The 22098-nt window shown below is 46.8% G+C and overlaps 8 protein-coding genes across 8 annotated transcripts; 4 read left to right on the top strand and 4 right to left on the bottom strand.

Annotated features, from left to right (window-relative positions):
- Positions 1–1264: 1264 nt before the first annotated feature.
- H6S33_005882 (uncharacterized protein) lies at positions 1265–2736 on the bottom strand (the record flags this gene model as incomplete). Its single annotated transcript, XM_044837276.1, has 3 exons — positions 1265–1414; positions 1475–2569; positions 2659–2736. The coding sequence occupies 3 exons, from the start codon at positions 2734–2736 to the stop codon at positions 1265–1267; spliced, it is 1323 nt and encodes a 440-aa protein (XP_044699191.1).
- Positions 2737–5375: 2639 nt separating this feature from the next.
- On the bottom strand, positions 5376–7262 carry H6S33_005881 (uncharacterized protein; the record flags this gene model as incomplete). Its single annotated transcript, XM_044837275.1, has 6 exons — positions 5376–5839; positions 5902–6371; positions 6425–6782; positions 6843–6992; positions 7056–7218; positions 7260–7262. The coding sequence occupies 6 exons, from the start codon at positions 7260–7262 to the stop codon at positions 5376–5378; spliced, it is 1608 nt and encodes a 535-aa protein (XP_044699190.1).
- Positions 7263–7355: 93 nt separating this feature from the next.
- On the top strand, positions 7356–7825 carry H6S33_005880 (uncharacterized protein; the record flags this gene model as incomplete). Its single annotated transcript, XM_044837274.1, has 4 exons — positions 7356–7475; positions 7534–7623; positions 7690–7726; positions 7785–7825. The coding sequence occupies 4 exons, from the start codon at positions 7356–7358 to the stop codon at positions 7823–7825; spliced, it is 288 nt and encodes a 95-aa protein (XP_044699189.1).
- A 199-nt stretch (positions 7826–8024) lies between these two features.
- On the bottom strand, positions 8025–8827 carry H6S33_005879 (uncharacterized protein; the record flags this gene model as incomplete). Its single annotated transcript, XM_044837273.1, has 5 exons — positions 8025–8067; positions 8141–8330; positions 8382–8503; positions 8570–8775; positions 8825–8827. The coding sequence occupies 5 exons, from the start codon at positions 8825–8827 to the stop codon at positions 8025–8027; spliced, it is 564 nt and encodes a 187-aa protein (XP_044699188.1).
- Positions 8828–9217: 390 nt separating this feature from the next.
- Positions 9218–10916, top strand: H6S33_005878 (uncharacterized protein; the record flags this gene model as incomplete). The annotated part of the gene is made up of 3 exons (XM_044837272.1): positions 9218–9279; positions 9338–9744; positions 9802–10916. The coding sequence occupies 3 exons, from the start codon at positions 9218–9220 to the stop codon at positions 10914–10916; spliced, it is 1584 nt and encodes a 527-aa protein (XP_044699187.1).
- Positions 10917–13313: 2397 nt separating this feature from the next.
- On the top strand, positions 13314–13859 carry H6S33_005877 (uncharacterized protein; the record flags this gene model as incomplete). Its single annotated transcript, XM_044837271.1, has 1 exon — positions 13314–13859. The coding sequence occupies one exon, from the start codon at positions 13314–13316 to the stop codon at positions 13857–13859; it is 546 nt and encodes a 181-aa protein (XP_044699186.1).
- Positions 13860–16813: 2954 nt separating this feature from the next.
- Positions 16814–17393, top strand: H6S33_005876 (uncharacterized protein; the record flags this gene model as incomplete). Its single annotated transcript, XM_044837270.1, has 2 exons — positions 16814–17044; positions 17181–17393. The coding sequence occupies 2 exons, from the start codon at positions 16814–16816 to the stop codon at positions 17391–17393; spliced, it is 444 nt and encodes a 147-aa protein (XP_044699185.1).
- Positions 17394–17928: 535 nt separating this feature from the next.
- H6S33_005875 (uncharacterized protein) lies at positions 17929–20453 on the bottom strand (the record flags this gene model as incomplete). The annotated part of the gene is made up of 7 exons (XM_044837268.1): positions 17929–18154; positions 18240–18321; positions 18386–19325; positions 19378–19930; positions 20002–20124; positions 20178–20333; positions 20398–20453. 7 exons carry the CDS (start codon positions 20451–20453, stop codon positions 17929–17931), a joined length of 2136 nt encoding a protein of 711 aa, XP_044699184.1.
- Between the last annotated feature and the right edge of the window lie 1645 nt (positions 20454–22098).

Below are 22098 nucleotides of genomic sequence, written 5' to 3'. Positions count from 1 at the left end.
AACATCCACCATGTATTTCTCCCATGCGGCTGAAAGTAGACTAGCTGCAGATGACGCGAGTGATTTACCATGAAGGAAACATAACACGAGACTAAAAGGGGAAAGAAATAACCGCCGGGGGCGTCTACGTCCAGCGGCGTCCACCACGCCATATGCTCCGTACCCAGGATCCTCATTTCGCTTCTCAGACACCACTGGCCAGCCCACCCGCGCGGCATATATTTTATCTAGCCAAGTCACTTCTGTTCGCCGACGCTCAGCCAGCGAGGCGGCACCCATAGCGCTCACACCTGGCAGTACAAGTTGTGCACGATGTTCCTTAGACTGAGCGCTTCGCCGTCTAGTGTTGCGATCATGAGATACTCAACACTACTTCACGAGTAGAGAGTGTGTCCTCATCATGGCGGAGGGTCAACAGGGTTTGGCGCGATGGGGTTATTCATACTTAAGCTCGTGTACTGGTATCTGGCGTTCTTTTCTTCCTTGCTTGCCATTCGAGTTTGGTGGGTTTGTGAGGGTTCTATTGTGGAAAAGGGGATGGGGATTGTGAGATTGTACCGAGCAATAGATAAAAGAATAGGCAATAATATAGCCCAGCACAATCTCTCAGTTATGCATAATCCCACGATATGGATTCATCAGAATATTAGTCAAGCCATTGGGGTTTATAATAAAAAAAAAAAAGTATTCGATTCTCTCCCAGACTTCATCGCTCCCGCTTCACCGAAACAACTCTTAGTACATGGCCGCAGAATAAAAAAAAAAGAAAAACATAGCGCCAGTGAAACCATTTATTCACACAGGAACACAAAAAATATACATAGGGAAAACTCAAAAAAACACCCGACCAAATATGACCGAAAAAATGAGAAAACCCTGGAGTTGCTATGAGCACGGGGATGCGTATGGGCATGCGAAACGATTGCATGAAACCGAAGAGGGAATGAAAAACAGTAGCGATACTACCAATCCCAAGTTAGAAGTGGGAGAAAAGTCGATGAGTGGGGTAAAAGAAACTATGACCAGAGAGAGAAAGAAAAACCCATGCATGCCCGTTTTTTCCACACCCTAGCCGAACCCAACATAAGAGAAAAAGATAAGGAGAAAGTAATGCAGTGTATTGTTGACACCCAAGAGCAGTAAGTAAATAGCCTCCCATTTCCCAATTAGAGTTATGAAAAGAAAAAAGAAAGGTAATAAAAAATATACTCGGCTCGCCAATCTATAGACGACACCGTAATCACAATTGAGTCTTCAACATAGATCACAAGTGAATCTTGAACATTGCTGTTTTCGTCGCCAAGTTGACCTTACAGCCCACTGAACAATTCTTCGCCTTTGGCCTCACCGTCTTCTTTGACGTTTTTGATAGGTGTGGTGTTCGGAATATAGAAACACATGTGCCACAATAACTCTGTTTCAAAATATTAGACTAAAGCGCGCGAGTATATGATAAGGCAAAGCCATGACTTACGTGTCCACATTTAGAGGCCCAGACCTCCTGCGCATATGGCCCTTCCCCAGGCGCACCCAATTCCGACGAGCAGCTTGAGCAAACAAGAATGTCGTCCTCCTTTGGACTCCTAGTGTACCCTTCCCTAGCTGGCGGTGGGGACTTGTAGTCTATATTCCTTGCTCTGGCAGCATCAACCGGTGAGTCCTCCCTAATGATTCCCGGCGCTCTCTGGCTATAATCCATGTCTGGAGCTTGAAATCCCGCGAGTGGACCCTCGTGCCCCCACATTCCCCTTGACCCAAAAGAAGTCCAAATGCTCGATATGACATCGATCCCTCCATGTACCCCTTGCTGACCTCCCTGAGGCCCAGATCGGAAACGCGGTAAAAAGTTTCCAATTCCCCCCATATTCATATTCACATCCGGTAATCCTTGCCCGATCCTGCCACCGTGACCTAATACTGGGCCCTCCATTTCCTCTGCGAACACTGGGAAAGCAGCAGCATTAGCATCCATACGATCGATGCGAGGGTATATGAGGTTTGGCTCAACTGGGACTGGCCGAGAGCCAGACCCATGGTTGTGATGACGATGCTGTTGCAGCGTACGACTAGCGAAGGAAGGCCCACCACCTAAAAGTCTATTCGCTGCGTTTCGGGAAAATCTAAACTCCGGTACATTACCACCCGGCCAGCGGGGTGGCAAAGCCGGAGTATCCGGAAGCGCATCGACGTCGATAACCTCTATACTGTTGTTACTACCACTGCTAGATGGTCCGCGACTTCCATTTGAGCGGCCTCTACCTCTGGGCCCGAACATTTCTTGTTGTGGTGGGGGAGGGGAGTTGGTGAGGTCGATCACTGTGTGACCATTGGAGAGCGTCTGCGAGGACGAAGACGAGCGGGCGGGGGATACTCGACTTCTACTGCCCCCTCCGTTGCTATTGTTGTTATTATTAATGTTGTTATTGTTGTTATTACTGGTGGTGTTATTGTTCCAGGTTCCGTTCCTAGTGGGGAGAATCAAACTTGGGCCGGGGGCGGCGGCGGCGATAGAGGAAGAAGGGTTCGATGCGTTGTTCAATCTTGCCATACTCATTTGGTCCCGTGGGCGCTAGAAATAGCAAGGGAAGAAAAATTGATTTAATATTATACTACAGCAGCGAAGAGGCAAGGCAAGAGAAAAACAGAAGCAAGACGAACCTTTGAAGGTCGACTAGGTCCTGGCCCATCGTTGTCGTAGTGGTAAGGGCGAGGGTAGCGATAACCTTGATCCGACATTTTAGAATTCGAGGAGAGAGCCTAGATGATCGTAGGAGATTGTAGTTTCCAGAAGATACAAAGAAGAGTGCCTTCTATTGTATCAACGGATGAGGTTGGGGTTGGGGGGGGGTGGGGGTGGGGGTGTAGGTGAAGAGAGTTTGAGGACGTGAAGGACAGGAGGGTAAGTGAGAAGAATAAGAAGGGAAGAGAGGAAGAGGAGGGGCAAAGGTTGTAGTTGTTGGTGGGGGGGTGTGAAAGGTGGAGGGGGGTAGGTGGTGGAAGGGACAGACGATTAGCAAGATAGAAAGGAGGGACGTCGTTCGTTCATCGTTGTTCAACCTCAGTCAATCAGTCAGTCTGTGAGATGGCCGACGACTCGGCTGGTGAGCGCACACACACGCACATACATCACTTAGTAAGGAGAGACCCACGAGGAGGTCGGAATTGTGGTTATGGGTCCCCTTCCTTTCGTTCCTCCTAAGCCTAGCCCGCAAGCCCGCCAGCCAGCCCCAGGCTTCCTTCTTTCTCCCCTTCACACTCTCACACACTCCTCTCACACGCTACTACCGCCCTCATTTTTTTTCTTTCCTTTTTTTTCTTTCTTACTTCCTTTCGGACTGCCAAGGCAAATCCTCCCCGAAGATCTCGGCCCACGTCGTTCTGCAGCCAGCTCTTAAGAAACCTATCAGTATGCTTAACCCACTAAACAACCCCAATAACACCAGAGCAGGAAAAAAAATCTCTCCCTTGAGCGCTTTTATAGAAGTGAAGTCGTGTGATGATGATGGTGCCGTGAGAACCCTTTTGGTCATACTCACATACACACGTACTCTGCACCACCATAATTTACCCAATTCCACTTTAAAGGATCCTCGTAGTCTTGATTTTCCTCCCCCCAGCAGAGCCTCTCTTCTAAAGCTACTTGTTGTTGTAACTACCCACGCAGAGTCCCTGAACCACACCAAGTAACTACAGTAACCATCTTACACTAACCACTGCTGTCCTAAACAACACTCCCAAAAAGTCAATCGTCGAGGTAGGTAAAGACCAAAAAGGAAAAAAAAATATTACCTAGATACTGCATATACCGATCCATCCAGCTACTCAACATCTCTCCATCCCCATCCCCAATCTCCCCCTCTAGCTGAAGATCGAATCCCAACCCTCCTCGAGCATCAATCCAAACAGGACAGGACAGGACAGGAACCAAGGCAAGGAGCACGCACACCTGATACCGACAACAATCCTCCCCCCCCCCCCCCCCCCTCCACCGATCCACTAGATCTACATCCCTTCCATGAATCGCATTTTCTTTTTTTTTTCCCCTCCGCAACCCTACTCCCAAACTAGCCAACGGGCCAATCGCAGGCCGTAATTACAATAATAAAAAAAAGAATATCAATGTCGTGCAGCCGTAAACGTGGCCTGTACCTACGTCCGATCTGGTCCCTGCTGGAAGGGGAAGAAGATATGTAGAGTAGATTCAAATTTCAATCTTGGTAGGCATAGTAGTATATTATTTATTATTATGTAGGGGGCTGGGGTTTGCAGCTTCGTGGAGTTGTGGGTTTGTTTGGTGGGACAAGGCGTGATCATGAGCCAGCGGGGAGCTACAAACAACACATGAGCAGCTTCACGAACACGTCTTTTCTTTTACGGGACAATTGAGCATATCAACCATTATATATTGATGGTAGACAATTGAACGGCCACGACGTAGGTACCTGTAGCTAACGGCGCGAATGGTGACGGGCACGAGACCATCTCGACACTGTCTCGAGAAAGACCGGTTTACCACCATTCCGCAGCGGAGATATCAGATTAAAATTTTTGGACCCCGATCTTTCAATTGGTTTAGCAGCCGTGAGCACGGCATGAGAAGGCGTAGCTTTCCTAGTTGAGGTCTCGAGACCAGCTCCTCCAAACCTTGAAATCCACCCTCTCGTTTTGTTTCGTTTTGTCTCTGAGTGCGAAAAGCGAGAAAACACTATCGGTATGACCTTAACCAGAGACGCTTACAAACTGCAAAGGGAAATCGGATGTTGTGGTACTTCAGTATAGTAGGAGTTTGCGGACCAGAAATTGAATACTCACATTACCTACAAAAGCATTCAGTCATGGACTAATGTAGTTGCAACAACTACCATAAAATTACCTTTCTAATGATTTCCCAGTTTATGCATTGGTGATGCTTAGGAGCAAATAGCAACAAAAAAAACGACAGCATTGCATTTGTTATCTTATTTAGGGATGTCCACAAACTACAAAAAGAGATTGAATGCTGTGATACCTCACTGGGAGAAGCTTGTTGTGGGTCCAAAGTCGATAAACATGAATAATACTAGTTTCAAGTACTACTACAACACCTACCACGACTATAATAGTCTTTCTCGGGTTTTAGATTTGTCATTTTAGGGACCCAAGTCCGTAATTCTTTGGGATACTTTGCGTTATGCAATAACTGGATATAGATATCACCGGTCCAGAACCTCATGGGCCATTTCCACACAACTCTCATCCAAGCGTCCGCAATGACAACACATTCCACGATCCTTCAAATTATCTAAGACTGGGAAGAAGCTAAAAACAATACAGAAAAAGAAAAAGAAGAAAAAAAGAAGACACTTTTGCTGCCGCCATAAAATGTTATTCTAACTTTATTTCGCTCCCAAAACCGTGATAATACCCTCTTTATTAACCGTGACCAGGCTTCCCGCCCTTGGTCCCCACGCCGTGGCCACAGCAGGCACGCCGACCCTCAAGGGCTCGCTCCAAGTCTTTCCCTTCTTCTGGTACTGTTGCACGCTAACTCCGCTTGGTCCCGCCGTGGCAATAAACTGCCCAGTGTAGTCCCAGCGGACATTGTCAACTCGGGTCCCCACATCAATCGCCTTTGTCTGTGTCAGCTCGCGAAGATCCCAGATCTCAACTGATGACTGTTCTTTCACGGAGAGGGCAAGCCAGTATCCGTTCTCTGAGAAGTGGAGGGAGGAAACTGGACCGGTGAGGGGTCCGAAGGTGGCGCCAAGAGTGGCGGTGCGTACGTCGTAGATGTTGACGGCGTTACCAGTGCCAGTTGCGAAGAGACGACCGTCGGGATGGAAATGCGCGGATGTTAGTTCTGCGGTGTGTTAATAAGACAGCTTACAAAATATTAGACGTAAAAGCATGGGAATGACATACCAGACTCGCCGTAGATCTGCACGACCTTCTTCCCCGCCTCAATATCATAAAGCACCCAGCTCTTGTCCGCACCCACGCTTCCAAGAATGCGCTCACTGGGGTGCAATGCCAGCGCCTTAACTTCACCGGCATGGGTCCGCATTGTGGTGCTCCCGTTGCCCGCCTCGTCCCATACCCTAACTACACCCGAAGAGTGCCCAGTGATGGCCTTCTTACCCGCCCACAGCGCATCCACAACTGCCCCGTCGTCGCTCTTCAGTGGGCTCAGCAGTGACTGCTGCGGGATTGAGTAGATCCCTGCCACGCCGTCTAAGCCACCAAGAAGCGCAAGCTCGCCAGATACATCGAGGTCGATAGAGTTGCACCCGGGGTACAATGGCTCCGAGACAAAGAGAGTCGAGAAACCTGATACTGACTCTGCTGTTGTCCAGTCTGCAGGAACGGCACGTTTTCTTCTTCCACCGGATTTACTACACCACCATTAGTCTCCCACTTCCAACAATGCCAACGGAGAGAAACGTACACTTTTGCCGTCTCATCCACCAAATCTTGTACACTCTGTGGTACCACCCCCGCATCATCAACTTCCATCGCGTCGGCACCACCAGCTGCCACTGGTGCCGCCGGTCCACTTCCTGCCCCAATACTAATCTTACTCAGAGCGTCCCTAGCCTCGTCTCTTTCCTTCAACAGCCTTGCAATAACCCTTGTCGCAGCATCATGTTGATACAGCGCCGTCGAGAGCTCCTGCCTCGTTTGGGTCAGCTGTTGCCGCAGCGTATGTGTCTCGAGTGCAAGGGCGTCCCATTCATTCTGGAAGGTTGCTAGGAGAGATGGGATGCTAGTGAGTGTTGGCGGGCGCGGACGGACAGTTCGGGAGGCTATATGAGGGTGAGTAAATAAGGTCTTCGCTAAGTTTATTAGAGGGGTAAGGGGTTTACATTTCAGCTCGACGAGGTCCGCAGTAGTCAGGTCTTCGCCGGTAACGGGGTCTTTGCCGTGTTCGGCGATGTAGGCTTCGATTAGGCGTTTTTCAAAGACGACGCCGGACTTTGTCGACGCGACTGGGACGGACGGCGCTTCTCCGGAGACTGGAAGAGATTGTTAGCTAATGGCAGAATTTGGGAGAATTTAATTGAGTTGGGATAGCTTACTTGCGCACAGCATGGTTTCTGGATTGGTGGTAGATTTGGTTGTAGAATTGATGTTTTGTGAAGTGCTGTCTGTATCTAGCTCACGAGACGACAGGAAGTCGCGATTTCTCAATCTACAGAAGACACCTTGAACAGGCTGTGTGACAATGCCCTTGTCAGCAGGCTGTCTTATGTCAGCAATCCGCGAGCCTCAGGGCGCCTTACCATTTCGGGACTGCCTGCCTGCCCCACTATCACCGAGGAGACCAAAAGGCTTCCAATTCACCTACTACCCATACCCATACCAGAGCCAAAATCACCATGTCCGACGCCGACGATAGCAACCCAATCCAGGAACCCCTCGATCTTGTTCGCCTGTCACTTGACGAACACGTTTTCGTCAAGTTGCGAGGAGACCGGGAGCTGCGGGGGAGACTACATGTACGGCCCTACCTCAGAAGTGATACGAATGAGAACTAATTGTGCGATTTATGGGCAGGCTTATGATTCACATTGCAACCTTGTGCTCGGTGAGGTCGAGGAGACCATCTATGTGGTGAACGATGACGAGGATGATGATAGTGTTAAGGTATGTGCTACGATGGATAATATAGTAGACAGGTGAGGGATAGGGAACTAATATGGTGCTTTATAGACGATCAAGAACAACTCGGAAATGTTGTTCGTGAGAGGTTAGTCGGCTATCAGGCTGTTTCTGGCCGTTAGTATTTACTGACGAGTGATCTATAGGTGATTCTGTTGTCCTCATTTCACCGCAGTCACAGTCATAAGAAACTGGTGCTGGGATAGGATAGGGTTGGGAATAGCTACCTTCTGGTAGCTAGAAAAATATAATATCATGCAGTGTGCAAGTTTTCTTTCCTGGTGCAATTTTCACATTGGAATTGTCAAGCAAACTCTATATTATTATATAAAAGTGACATAAAAATTCCATAACACCCAACAAAGTAAGGTCGCAATAAGTCCGGACTACAGAACTCCTGCTCTTTTCATAACGGCCTCGAAATCTTTCCTACACAGCAATAAACGTTAGAAGTCCGCGATTAATCATTGACCCTACATCCACGAATAAATATTGGACTTACAGATTAACACCCCTGCCTACTTCTTTACTACATGCCTCATCTAGCATATCTCTTAGCTGCTGATCTGTTACATTTTCTTTCAGCTCGTCCGCGACCCTTCGCAGGTCTGCCATTGTGATCGGGCTATCGTCTCCGGTGCCGCCTTTGAACAAGTCAAATGCGCGCTGGACTTCGAGTTTCTGGTCTCGGTCTGTAGTCATGTTAGCAACCACTATTATTTGTAAAACGAAGATAAACTTGCTCTTCATCTTCAACGCCGCAACCTCTAAAAACATGCCATACGTGACAAAGCCCTCGTTCTCCGGATCTAGAACCTCCAGAATCTCTTTCATTTCCTCTTTCGAGGAATCAAACCCTAGCGCCCTATAACTCCACATTAACACTCACTTTCTCGTAGTCCCCAGCTCAAATACAAGCGGCGCGACTAACATCATGACCCTTCGGACATCCGCAGTAATCACCACCGGTTCGCCCACCTCCTCGGACCCATCAGCATCCATAAACATCTCCCATGCCTCCTGGATCTCGGCTTCTTCACCGGCATCTAGCCCGAGTGCTTCTGCAGCCTTGGAGGCGTTGGATTTCTTTGTAGGGGCGGCGGGCGGCGGCGGAGGGGGGGGTCTTCGGCGCGGTGGCTAGGGGTGTTATTAACTGTACTAGGGATTGCAATTCGTGTTGACTCACCATGATTAGTACTTGTGCATCTATAGTATGCCGAGTTTCGTGAGTGATTTAGAAGCTGTTAGAGCTTTATTAAAGAACTATTTATTTTATCAGCGCCAAAGTAGCACACTAACCCCATGCACCGGGTTCCACATGCGTCACTCTGCTTAACAACCATCCGATTAGAAATCTTATCTGCGCCCCTGGCTAACTCCCAAAGAGATTAGATAAGATTCGCGGGGTACCACCACTGCATAAAAAATTATAAAAATAAAAAAAGTTGCGCTCTTTGCCTCTCCCCCACTAATACCCAACATAACCCTCCCTCACCTCCCTCACAAAATATCACCACCACCACCACCACCATATACTAATAAAAACAGGACAGAAACAACCTTAGAAATCATATCTAAAATGGAGATCGACGACTCCGTATCAATGCAGCCCTTTACGGGCCAAAAGGCATCCATCGCAACGTTAGTAGCACCCTCTCCATGCCTGCAAGGACCTGACTGATCAATATCGCCACTTTAGAATTCTTTGCGCAACCTGTGGCGCCCCTATAGATGGCAGCACTGGTGTCGCCATGTGCTACGACTGTATCAAACTCAACGTCGATATCTCCTCTGGAATCCAGCGCGAAGCCACCATTCACTTCTGCCGTGGATGTGACCGCTGGCTGCAGCCCCCAAATCACTGGGTCGCTGCCGCGCTAGAGAGTAGAGAACTACTTGCGCTATGTCTGCGTAGACTGAGAGGTCTTACAAAGGTCCGAATCATCGATGCGAGCTTCATATGGACGGAGCCCCACTCGAAGAGAATCAAGGTCAAGATCACAGTGCAGCAGGAGGCGTTTGAGTCCACAATTCTGCAGCAGAGTTTTGAGGTCGAGTACGTGGTAGCGTATCACCAGTGCCCGGACTGTGCGAAGTCGTATACAGGTTAGTAGTGGTAGTGGCGGTAGTCATTCCTTGTGAGCTTTGCTGATGATGGTATAGCGAACACATGGAGAGCGTGTGTGCAAGTCCGCCAGAAGGTCCCACATAAGCGTACCTTCCTTTACCTCGAGCAGCTGATCCTAAAACACAACGCCCACCGCGACACTGTAAATATCCGCGAAGCCAAGGACGGATTGGACTTTTTCTACTCTCAGCGAAATCACGCCACCAAGATGGTCGACTTTCTTGCCGCCGTTGCCCCAGTCCGATCTCAGAAGTCCTCTGAGCTAATCTCAACGGATATCCACACATCTACAAAGTCCTATAAATTCACCTACTCTATCGAGATTGTGCCAATCTGCAAAGACGACCTCGTCTGTATCCCTCTCAAGATGGCCCGTACTCTTGGAAACATCCCCCCACTTCTTCTCTGCAACCGCGTCGGAAACAGTATCCACCTTCTCGACCCCAACACCCTCCAGGTCACCGACATCACCACAAACGTGTACTGGCGCGCGCCCTTCAGCTCTCTCGCCGACGTGTCCTCCCTCGTTGAGTTCATCGTCCTCGATATCGAACCTCTAGGTGCTACCCACGGAAAGCACGTTCTCGCGGATGTCACTGTCGCCCGCGCATCTGACATGGCATCAAACAACAATACTTATCTTGTCCGCACTCATCTCGGCGGTATTCTACACCCAGGAGACTCGGCTCTCGGCTACCATCTCACCGGTGCAAACCTTAACAACGAGCACTTCGCAGAGCTGGAGCGCAACGCGCCAGACCGCATCCCAGATGTAATCCTCGTTAAGAAGAGCTACCCACGTAAGAAGAAGAACAAGTCTCGTGCTTGGAAGCTGCAGCGCATGGCGAAGGACGAGTCCGAGATGTTGCCCAGGAAACAGGACCAAGAACGTGCGGAGCGCGATTATGAGATGTTCTTGCGGGATGTGGAGGAGGATGCGGAGCTGAGAGGAACGCTGGCGCTGTACAAGAACACGAGGAAGAACCCGCCGAGTGGTACGAGAATGGAGGGTGTGGAGAAGACTGGAGATGAGATGGATGTTGAGGAGACGGATGAGGATGATGACGAGGAGGGATTGCCGGAGATCGGCATGGATGAGCTGTTGGATGAGTTCGACGAGCTAAATGTCAGGGACCATGAGGAGGTATAAGTGGTTTGTAGGTGTGTAGTAATTAGAGTGTTTCTTATGCTGGGTATGATTGGATTTTTGCTTGCTTTGATAGGTACTTATATCGGTATACTGGGTGTAGGGGGCATTTCTTCTTGGTTTTTTCCTTTTCTTTTTCTTTTCGAATAGGTTTTATATAAAAGTTTTTTTCCTTATTACAAGCTTTTCTTGTGACTTTGCGTGATAAACCGGTGCAAGTTTTTAATCCGAGGCGCGCCGAGTGATATTTCGTGATCGTAATTTCCTACGGCCGTGGCTCCTTGTCCCACAGCCACGTTTCAACAGCTCCAAAATATCATTTAAAACAAGTAGCCCTCGGTCACTCTATATATATTGACGAGGTGATAAAAGGTAGCGGCATGGGTCCAAGTGGCGATGTATGTCTGTGATTGTCCAATACAGCCTATGTGACTTTTATGTCTTTTAAAGAAATCCATAACAATCCTCAACCAATCAATTTGTGGTCTGATATTCGCCTGAGACATGGCGATGACTCGTTTAGTTAACTAACAATCAGTTAGTTTGAAGGACGTCAGGTGACATTAGTGGCTGCTTGGCAGCCGGTTGATATCTCATGATGCAAATGCTTCGGTTGGGCCATGGTGGGAATAGCGCGGTTTGCGTGGTGAAGGGCATAAAGTATTAGATCGAACATAATTGAAGATTGTTAGGTAATTATAATAAACCATAACATGTATTATGTGGATTAATTAACCTAACCATCTAGCATCACGGCTCTAGACGGTGTCCCATGAGCCTGGCAACATATACATGGCTACTCTTAGCTTGCAAATTTGATCATCGAAGCTTGTAATTGCGTGTGTTTGCTTCAGGTAGAAGCCGTATAAGGCCAGATTTCAGGGCCTAGTCACCTTACTCTGTTTAATTACATATTTCCGAGCTTGCAGCTACTAAATACGGCCTGTCTCACAATTTACCTTGGAGACACAGCTGCTTGGTACCTACCAAGAGGGCCTACGCTCAAGACTCAGAAAAAACCTGTGGTCTCTCCTTGTCGGGGCACAAAAAGCAAAAGGAAGGCGAGATTATCTCACTCAATTCCTCGGACTGAGCCCAGAAATGGAGTGAGATCTGTACTCTCTCTCCACAAGAAGAGAGCACGAGCGGTGAAGGGACGGGGAGATCTAACGCAACTTAGGCCCCTCCTGATCCTTGGGCAGATAACTCAAGGATCAAGAGAGGCGAAAAACGCCGGAGAGACCCAATGTGACCCAGGTCCCTCTTGATCGCTGGGACAGAGGCCAGCGACCAAGAGAGGCCGAGAAGGTGAACCAACGTGACCTGTGCCACTCCTAACCCCTAGGGCAACAGTGACCAAGCGGGTACCAGGAGTGGCATGAGTCACTTTGCCCCCGAGCGAGGCAGAGGCAAGAGGTTTTAATCGCCTCCTCTTGTTTGCTCTCGGACCGGATACCCTCCGAGAACAAAACAAGAGAGAGGGGCCAGGAGGAGGGCCACGGAAGAGCTGCCTGCTCCCAAAGGAAAAAAAGAGTTGAAGTGGGAGAAAGGTGTTCTTATATAGCAGTCGGGAGCTGGCGCAAAGCTCCATTCTTAATTCACCGACAGGCAGTTAGGGCTTGGAGATAAATAAGATATGGTAGAAGCAGCAGAACGATGGCTTAAACCATATCCTTGACTAGTGGAATTTTCCCGACATAGCGAGAGAAATTATGCCGTTTAAATTTACAAAAGTCCCCAAAGTACTCACACATAAGTATCAAACCCTACAATTGCAAAAAGATTTAGGGAAATTAAAGACGAATTAAATGAAACGACTAGTAGATCATGTAGTTAATCGAGTAGCCTACACAATAGTCATTTTATAATAAAATTCCTATCTTTTCAAACCTTGTCCTTGTGACAAGCCTAAAAATCGGGGCACAAGATGTATTTACTTTTTAAAATTCAAAGCTTTGTGCGCATCAAGGTCTCACTTGAGTCATGAAATATCACTCGGTGTATTCTCACTTGAGACCGAATACGTTTGTGAGCCAACCATGCCCGAGTCCAATCCCTCCCTACCATTAGTTCTCTATCACATTTATACGGTTGCTTCTATCGGTGTTTTTGCTTCTGATGTTCTTGTGTTTAACGCAAATCTCTCCCGCACCCATAGTATGGTATCGACACCAGGCAAACAACCACTCTTAGTAGCACCTTTATTAAAACGACAGCAACTATCTTTGCGCCTGTTCATCTTCCTAACACTAACTCTCTCTATCACCATCAAACACATTCCCTCCGACACTCTACTTTCTCCACTCCCACTCTCACCATCAAATACATTCCCTCCCAAACTCTACTTTCTCTACTCCGTCTTTAACCAAACCCTATATTATAATTCTCTACACACAAAAGATGCTGCTCTGTCAAGCTAGCACAAGTTGTATGCCCTCTCCAGGAACAATGTCCATCTACCTCAACACGAAAAAAAAAAAGGTCGTCTACCTCAACCCAGACGAAAATTCCCTCTACCGCCACATGAACAAAAAGTCCATCTACCGCCACGCCTTCGAGAACTACTCCATCAAGTGGGGCGAAATCCGCTACGACAGCCTCGAGTCCCAGATCACACATCTCAAAGATCTGTCGACGCTCAACAAAACACGCCTTTCGAACCACCGCATCTACGAGTCGCCAAGACTCCGCAATGCGCACCGAGAGGCGTATGCACGCTGCTCTTCGGACAAGAGGCTTGGATTTAGCTTGGAGCTGTCGAGGCAGATTCGAAAGCTGCTGAAGGGGCCGGGGAGGGGGGAGTATAAGCTTAGGATGGTGGGAGGCCAAGGAGGTACGGCAAAGATCAGAAGTAGGTCGGCGAAGACTGTGGCGGTGGCTGAACGTGCGGCGAATTGGCGCGGGAGATTGAGGCCTGTAAAGAAGGATGTGGGATATAAAATCTAAGACGGACTCTTGTAGTATAGATTTTTATAGTAGACATGATATTTCTGGTCTTATATTTCTCGACTTCTTTTGACCTCTTACGTTCTTGACCTTTTTTTTTCTTTTTTCTTTTTTTCATCTCTCTTGCTTTCTTAACGTCCTACCTTCTTAACATCTTACCTTCTTGACGTCATGTTGGATGTCTCCTAATTTCTTGCAATTGACGTCACGACTCTTACCTTCTTAACCTCTTATTCCTTAATTTTTGATTTCGTGATTTCTTAATTTCTTTTATGTAAAAGCTTATAATTACTAATGTCCACACGCTATTACAAGACGAACGAAGAAATGAAACAATGAAATATTAAGAAAACTGAGATCTTGAAATAGTAGGAAAATTTTTGATATCACTAACAATATACTAGTATCCACTAAGTTCTGGGCCACGCGCGCATATATGGGCAATGCGGAATTGCGTAAAGGTCTTGAATTAAGTTAGAATCGTAATGTCGAAGCTAGATCGCAACTTCTCAGTATCCTGCCAGATAAGGTACTGAATCCACTCCCGTCTTTGGTACAGTACTAGTGTACTCTACATGTACATGTAGTTATGTCGTGCGTTCTGATACTTATGCTAAATTATCTAATCCATGCTTAGTCAAATAAGACCTACAGTGACCTCAGTGTACCGGTACATGTATAAATCAGACTGTAAAGTGGTACCCCTATAGGAGAAGTCCCGTTACTGAAAGCGGGAATTTGCACCCCATACCCAAATAGAGAGTTTACTACAATTACTACACACGTGTCTGTGTGAATTTTACATGCATCGCAAAGTATACATGTAGTTATACCCGGCTCACTGAGGCCATCTTATCCGCATGGCAAAGTTACTGACTATTCCGCACTGTGGCGTTGCTCGGTATCTTGTATCAGTTAGGGTTAAGGAATTGTTAGCCGCTTGTTTCACTTTTGGTCCTTGCTCTTATAACTGTTTGTTCTCCATATAGAGTACGACAAAGGCATCAACGCTCTACCAGAGCCGGTAAAGGCATTGGCAAGGAAGGGTCTCACAAGGAACCGCATTATATTAGCGCTATAGTACGGCGCTAGACAACGGCGTGAGTACTTGAGAGTGAGTAAAGACATCGGCCGTCTGAGCCGGAGAAACACCGGTCAGAAGCATCGGAAGGCTTAAGGAATTATATTATCATTTGATATAATATATGATCATATATATGAGGGCCTCGACGGAAATGCATTTAAGAAGGGGCTTTCTGTTCTAGAACCCCTAACGGGAATGCATCGATTTGGTCCATTTCCTCCAAGAAAATACTCCGGGATCAGCATATAACATGACCTGTTTTGAATCTTAGGTCGAGGCCCTTTCTAAAAAAATCTAGTTCAGTCTCTGCTACCTATTTGTAAAAAGGATCAACTCGTTCAAAGACGAAAAAACCAACAAGCAACTCCCGCCGCGAGCAGAACAAAAACTCCAGATTGCGCCGAAAAGTCTGGAAGTCCAGTGTACTATATATACCTATATTAGACCTGTTATTAGTAGCTGATACATGGATAGGATACCACATCCGCGTTTATGACCCTCCAAAGCGCTCAAACGCAACATGAACCCTAAAAGGTAACACTCCAGCGGTCTAGCCACACGGAGCAAACCCAGAATAAACCCCCACCCCTTTCCCACATCCGCCGCGTGCGGGAGGGAAGGCAGGCAGAAAGGAAAAAGAGATGGCATCTAACGGCTCTTAAATAAGTCAGCTAGGTAAGGTAGGGTTATATGTCGCCAAACGACGGGTATCGGTCTCGTTTCAAGTCAGCTTCTCCGCATCCGTTTTTTTTTTGTGGCACACTGCATGCGCAGCAAGCCTGCAGTCCGCGACAGACATGATCGGAGAAAAACGATTTCCTCGCAGCAAAGAATCGAGGGCACGCGAAACGAAGGTTTGGAACAGCCAATGAGATTCTCTGGTGGGCCAAAACGGTTGTACTGCTGTGCTCTGGCCAGACATACATGACATAGGTAGCTGGGGTCCATGTCCGGGGGGAGGCGGGGGGGGGGGGGGTGAGAAAAAGGAAAGAAAAAAAGTTTAATCTTATCGTCCATTCATTAAAGCTCCTATGGGTGCATGTCACTATCAGATTTTCTGATCTTGCCCTTTTAATTTTCATAAAGATCCATGGTAGGTAGGCATGTAGCAGTATGTAACAGTACCCATAATGTAACTACCTTTTATATAGTAGTAGAGTAGCAACCACCACGATATGGTATTGAGATTGGGGAGTTGTTCTAGAGGTGTGGAGGACGGAAAATGTACTGGATAGGAAACCGGTGATGATATTGGGCATTGTACCATGTATGTACTCAAGTGGTAGACTGGTATTTATTCGGTCGACAATCCCAGTCTCGGTAACGCGTCACATAACTACCCAAGCGGGTATCATGAATGGTCAAAGCTCCGCATAACTTTTACTCAGACAAGTTACTCGAACTGACAGTTCGAGATAGCCTTGCTTGCCAACCTCTCTCTTCTCTTCTGGACTATCTATCAGATCGAGGTCAAGTCACCACATCCTACTACACCTACATATTACATACATTCAACTACATACAGAGCAACTATTGACCTCCAGACCCTCCTGCCTGTACTGACGTCAAAAAAACAAACATCACCACCATCACAACCACCACAACCACCATAGTGATCACGATCACATCGACACACCCACACATCCTCGGCCTCGCACACACACACATACCAGGACCAGGCCCCCATTAATAACCCTAAAAGAAAGTCCACCCAATTCTACCCCTTCATCCCCCCACCCCCGGCCACCACACCCACGGACCGGAGGAGCAGGGCGGAGGAGCAGGACGGAAGGAAGGAGGAGTTGAACGAAGCTCCCTCCCCATCCTGACGGGCGAGCATCTCAACAAATCGCCCCTCCATGTAACCTCCATGAACCCCCCACCGATAACCGACCCGTCCCTGCACATTTCGCGCGAGGACCTTTCGTACATTGCTGCCCAGCAGCGACGTCTTCGTCCAACTCCACCGTCCTCCTCCTCCGCCTCCGCGAGCAGCGGCGGCGGCAGCAACGGCGGAATCTCGCTGGATCCGGCCGCGCTTGCGGCGTTGAGCACGCATTTTGATAACTTGCTGGCAAGTATATCGCAACGGGTCGAGAACGTGGGTTTTATTCCTCCTTTTATATCATTTCTACTTCTGCCTCTACTTCTGCTCCTGCAAGAGGGCTATTGGCTGGGCGGATTAAACGAATGGGCTGAGAACGAATATGCTGACGATTTGTTTACCCGGATGGCAGTTATCAGCACAGACCTTGCGTTCCACACAAGCATCCCATAGACGGGCATCTACTGTGGTTGACCGCGCAACGGTCGAGATTGAGACGCTGCGAGATATCCTACGCCAATGCGACGAGTTACAGAATGAGTTTCTTAAGATCAAGAGGATCGGAGAGATTGTGAAAGGCTTCCGTGTTAGGGTGGATGCACTGGAAAAACGAATTGGGAAGTAAGGAGTCTCTCCCGATTACCAATCCTGTTCATTTTTTACTTTTATTTTTCCCTTCCTTTTTTGTGGTATTTTCCAGGTATTATCTTACTCTTGTAATTTCATTTTTTGGTAGTCACTTTTTTTTCGATTAGCTTGGGATGCACAGGTAGAAGAGGGAGTCCGGGTTATTTGTATGACGGATTTTGCATTTTTATGATGATCAGGTTTCTAGCTTGGGTGTGGAGCGATCTGTGAGATACACTGCTTTTTTTTTACTGTTTTGACTGCTTTAGCTCTGGATCACCAGGAATTATATCCCTTTATCCTGTCATAAGTGCTAACTAATACTTGCAACTACCGCCATATTGCTATACTATCTAACAATTGATACGTGCAGTAAAAAAAATACATAATTAATACCATGACCCAACCCCATAAAATATTTGATATCATCGATGCAACTAATATTGACCCTCAACCTCAAATTTGGATTCCACGCATTAGGGTGATTGTTACCATTAGACAACCAGGTCAACCCCGACTAGTAGTAAAATCGATCAGAATTCCAAAATGCTTAACTGGATAGTTCCATATGGTTCTTCCTGGGTGACACAGACAAGCCCTTTAGTGGCTAGCAGAAGTGTATGGTGGAAAGCTTGCGCAGCTACGATCCTCCCGTTCTGAGTAGGATCGAGCAACTGCTCAAAGGTGAGGAAGTCTACTGGTTCCTCGTCGTTGTCCTCAGCAGTTCTCTTAGACTTTTCTTGCTCTGCTTTGACAAACCTAAAAATAAAAAAATAAAAAATAAAAAATCGTGTTAAAAGATGAGGTGGCTTGTTACTAAACAAAATTATGAGGGGATTTGTACTCAAAGAAGTTCGTAGATTCTTGTTCTACGGTGGCAGCGAGCCATTGGCTATCCTGGGCAGTCTGTGTATCAACGTTTGCGCCTACATAGGTATATTAATCAGTATGGGATATCAAGCTATAATATCGTCTTGATGGACAGCCTACCAGCACCAAAATACTCAAACTCCATCTCTTCCCCTGGTGGGAATTCGCGATTAAGATCCTCCTCGACGTCTTCATCACGCTCACCTATTGGTGATCCAATGATACTCAGCCTTTCAAACCCACCCTTGATGGCGCCGAGTTTAGAGCTTCTTCTCATGCTTGGGAAGTCTATTTGGCTGCCGCCTGCAGAACTAGATGGAAATCCACCAACAGAAGGAAGACGACCTTCACTCATTGCAACGGATCCAGCACGTGATCTGCGTTCTGACATTAAATTCCACGGAAGAGTAGTTTGGCTGGAAGGTCTAATATCATCGTTTCCGATTTCTGGACCTTCACGACCGATCTCGATCTCAGCGTCACCAATCTCAACAACATCACCGCCTTCCATAGGTAATTCATATTCATCGGCGAGATTTTGAGCAAGTCCCATCTCTTCATCGGGGCCTCCCGAGACTCTCGCTCTAATTCTTCTTTCTTTGCTTTCAGAATCTTCAGTTCCCTTGCGCTTTCTACCTTCAAAGGTTGCGTTGAGGCTTTCTAATAAGGCCTTTGTAGAGAACAACTGCTTCAAAAGTGGATTTTTGAGTTCTCCAAAGAGCCCAACGTCAAACAACATGATTTTGGCGTTCCCCTTTGCTTTTCTAGCGTCCTTCATAGTTTGAGATTTCTTGATGGCAGCGTCCATATTGTCGAGATAATTTTCACGCCATTCCCTCAGCTCCGCGCTGCGGATCTCTGTGACATTGTCGATAATTGGGGCTGTGGTTCTAACAGCACGCCTTCTACCAGAAGGTGCGCTCTCCTCCGCAATTGTAGTGCTATCAGAAAGTTCTTTTGAAGCTTCCTTTGAAGCTTCTTTTGAAGCAGGAAGAAGCGGCTCAGCAGCGATGTCGAAGATATCATCATCTGGCGGGGCATAGGTTTCGTCCCCGTCAAGCTACTTTGTTAGCACATATATTTCCCTGATGTTTTTAAATTGTAGAAATTACCATATGGCTTCTGCTGAGATCTTCGCCGCGGCCCTCGGCATGCTCAAGCAGAACTTGTTGTGCAATATCTTCGCTATTCAAACGACTACCTCTATCAATACTCGGGGCCTTTTTATTCTCTTTTCCACTCTTGCCGCTAGCAAGTGTATCTTTTCCTTTGGGAAACTTAGGCGTTTCGATTTCTCTCATCTCTCCATTGGCATCGAATTCGAAGCCCACGTCATCAAGGAACCTGTCTCCTTCATCATCGCCCCCAATGAGTGAAGAAGACCCTCCCGGGAGAAATCCATAATCTCCTGCCATGGTGTCTGAGGTTGGAATCATCAAACTATGCCTAGGACTTCCCGGCACTGACCCTGCTTGTGAACCAATTTGTCCGAGAGAGTGAACTGAACCAGCTCGCTCGAAGTTCAATGAAGAAATTGCTATACTTTCGTCGAGGGTGAACAAATCACCATTGCCATCGATGATCAAGTCAACACCATCGGGAAGCATTGTGAGATTGACATCAGGCAAAAAGGCTGGATCATCATGAAGAACTAGTTGTTCTGGTCTTAAATGAAAAATACACCGTTAGTATTATAATGATCCCAAATGGATGGTGACATTCAGGACTTAACGCACTTGCTCCTTCCTCCACTCATCAAGTCAAGATTTTTGACTGTAGTGGCTCTAATGAGTCGTTTAATGTTCATATGCGCCATTGCCGCATCGCTCATTAGGTAGTCGCATTGCCCAGAGTATACCCTATCCCCAGTTAGTTATCAGCTACTTCTCTATTGCTCTTTCCAATCATGTACCTAGAGATTCCATAGAGCAGGTTGGACTGCAGACGAAGAGCAAGAGGTGCGTCCGGCTGAATGACCGTTTCACAAGCCTTTGGAACATTGACCGATAAGATGTCTTTGCGGTGAACCTTTCTAAGGCCTGATTTAGAGCCAATTGTAGCGACAAGCCTAGCGGGGTGTTAGAATGCATATGGGAATATCTGAGAGTTTTGATGGAGAGAAGGGTTCTTACCAGATAGTGGCTACGCCGTATTTGCGCTGAGTTAGAACCTCGTGCGAGTAGAACATTGCAAGCAAAATTGGATGTTCGTGAGATGAGTTGAGAGATTATTGAAGGTGAAGAAGAACATGCATCTGTTCACGGGTTGTGGGTAGTAGTGGTCTAGGGTGACGTCCAATGTTATGATGGTGGGATCCTATGATTGCTAGGAGCCCCCCACTTCGAGGCAATGAACTGCTACCAAATTGTACATACAAGCAGACAGGGATGGATCATCTAAACCCGCCAGATGTATTACGCTAGTTCGCCAGTTACCAAACGACATTCATCAGAGCTGCTCGACAGAGAAACGCGTGCATCATGTAGTCCATCCGCCAGAGTACATTCATTATTTAATTGGATTACAACTCCAAAAAAAACCCCAACCAAGCAGAGGTTATCAGATTTACTACAGCATCCCCTCAATAATCTGGTGAGTGACGCTACAACTCCCGCTTAAGAACAGAAAAGTACGTACATGTACAGCCGCATTCGAAAAGTACTGGCACCCTACTATATTGAGTCGTTCATGAATTGTAGCCCACCAACAACCATGGCACTCGCGTATACTCAACTTATTGACAGGTATGACCGCAATAGAGACATTGCAGCTCTCTCTGATAACGGTCTCGAATATGAGAATTGCAAAGTAGAAAGGACTGCCTCGTGAGTTTAGCCCGGAGGTGCCAAAACTTTTCGAATGCGGCTGTACATATGTGTTGAGTGTACCAGGCCGGTAGTCCTCCATTTTATGCTTGGGAGTTTAATTTGAGCTCTATTTAGATACTATAGCCCTAAGGTACAAGGACTTGGGAACGTTGAGTAAATTCTCTTCCCTCGGTTTCTTGTTGTACAATTACAATGTTATCTTATTCTTTTACAGAATACCCAGTCCCACAATTAATTCTTCATTCACCTTATACGCAAATCAGAGGATTCTGTGCTTGGTACTGGAACATTAAATAGAGGAGAAAATACATTTGCGTACTTTCTTTTTATCTGGGTGCACATCAGGGATCAGACTACATCAATTTGGCATCATGGTATATCACTCGAAGAAATTCCTCCCTAGATTTTTCTCAGATTCTTAATTACTGAACATCTTATTAAATACAGCTGAAGAATCACTCTATTCAGTTGCAGGCCTAGGCCAGCGGCTTCAACACTAACGAAGGCTAAGCCAACTATTTCTCATGAGACCTAGAATTGGCACACATTGTGAAATGGAGATAGGTATCGATCATCAGGTTTAGTATAACAGATACACATATGCTCATTTTCCTTATAATTATATATAGGCTCTGATTATCATCGGCATGATTGAATTTTATGCTTACCTAAATAGTCTAGTTTCTCTCGGTGTTTAAAAGGCGTTTCTATTGGTCAGTTCTCACAGTATCGAGACTCAAGGGTATAACAGATTGGGCATCAATTAGTACTAGTTGTCATTGATTTTGATCAGATATGTTAAAATGATTTTTTTCTAGAAAACGAAAGAGAAAACAAAAGGTCGAGAAAACTCAAGTTCGAGAGCGCCCTCTATGGAGCGGTAAATGTGTCAAAAGTAATTTTACCAACGGTAGTAAATTATTTACCATCGGTGGTATAAGCACTGGATTTCAGTCATTGTGTCTGCACGCTATCCTACATTAGTACATTTCCCACCGGTATAAA

This window comes from Morchella sextelata (assembly GCF_020137385.1).
Source record: "Morchella sextelata strain SCLS chromosome Unknown scls_2, whole genome shotgun sequence".
In the NCBI taxonomy this organism is placed as follows: Eukaryota; Fungi; Ascomycota; class Pezizomycetes; order Pezizales; family Morchellaceae; genus Morchella; species Morchella sextelata.
This window is presented reverse-complemented; position numbering and strand designations above follow the sequence as displayed.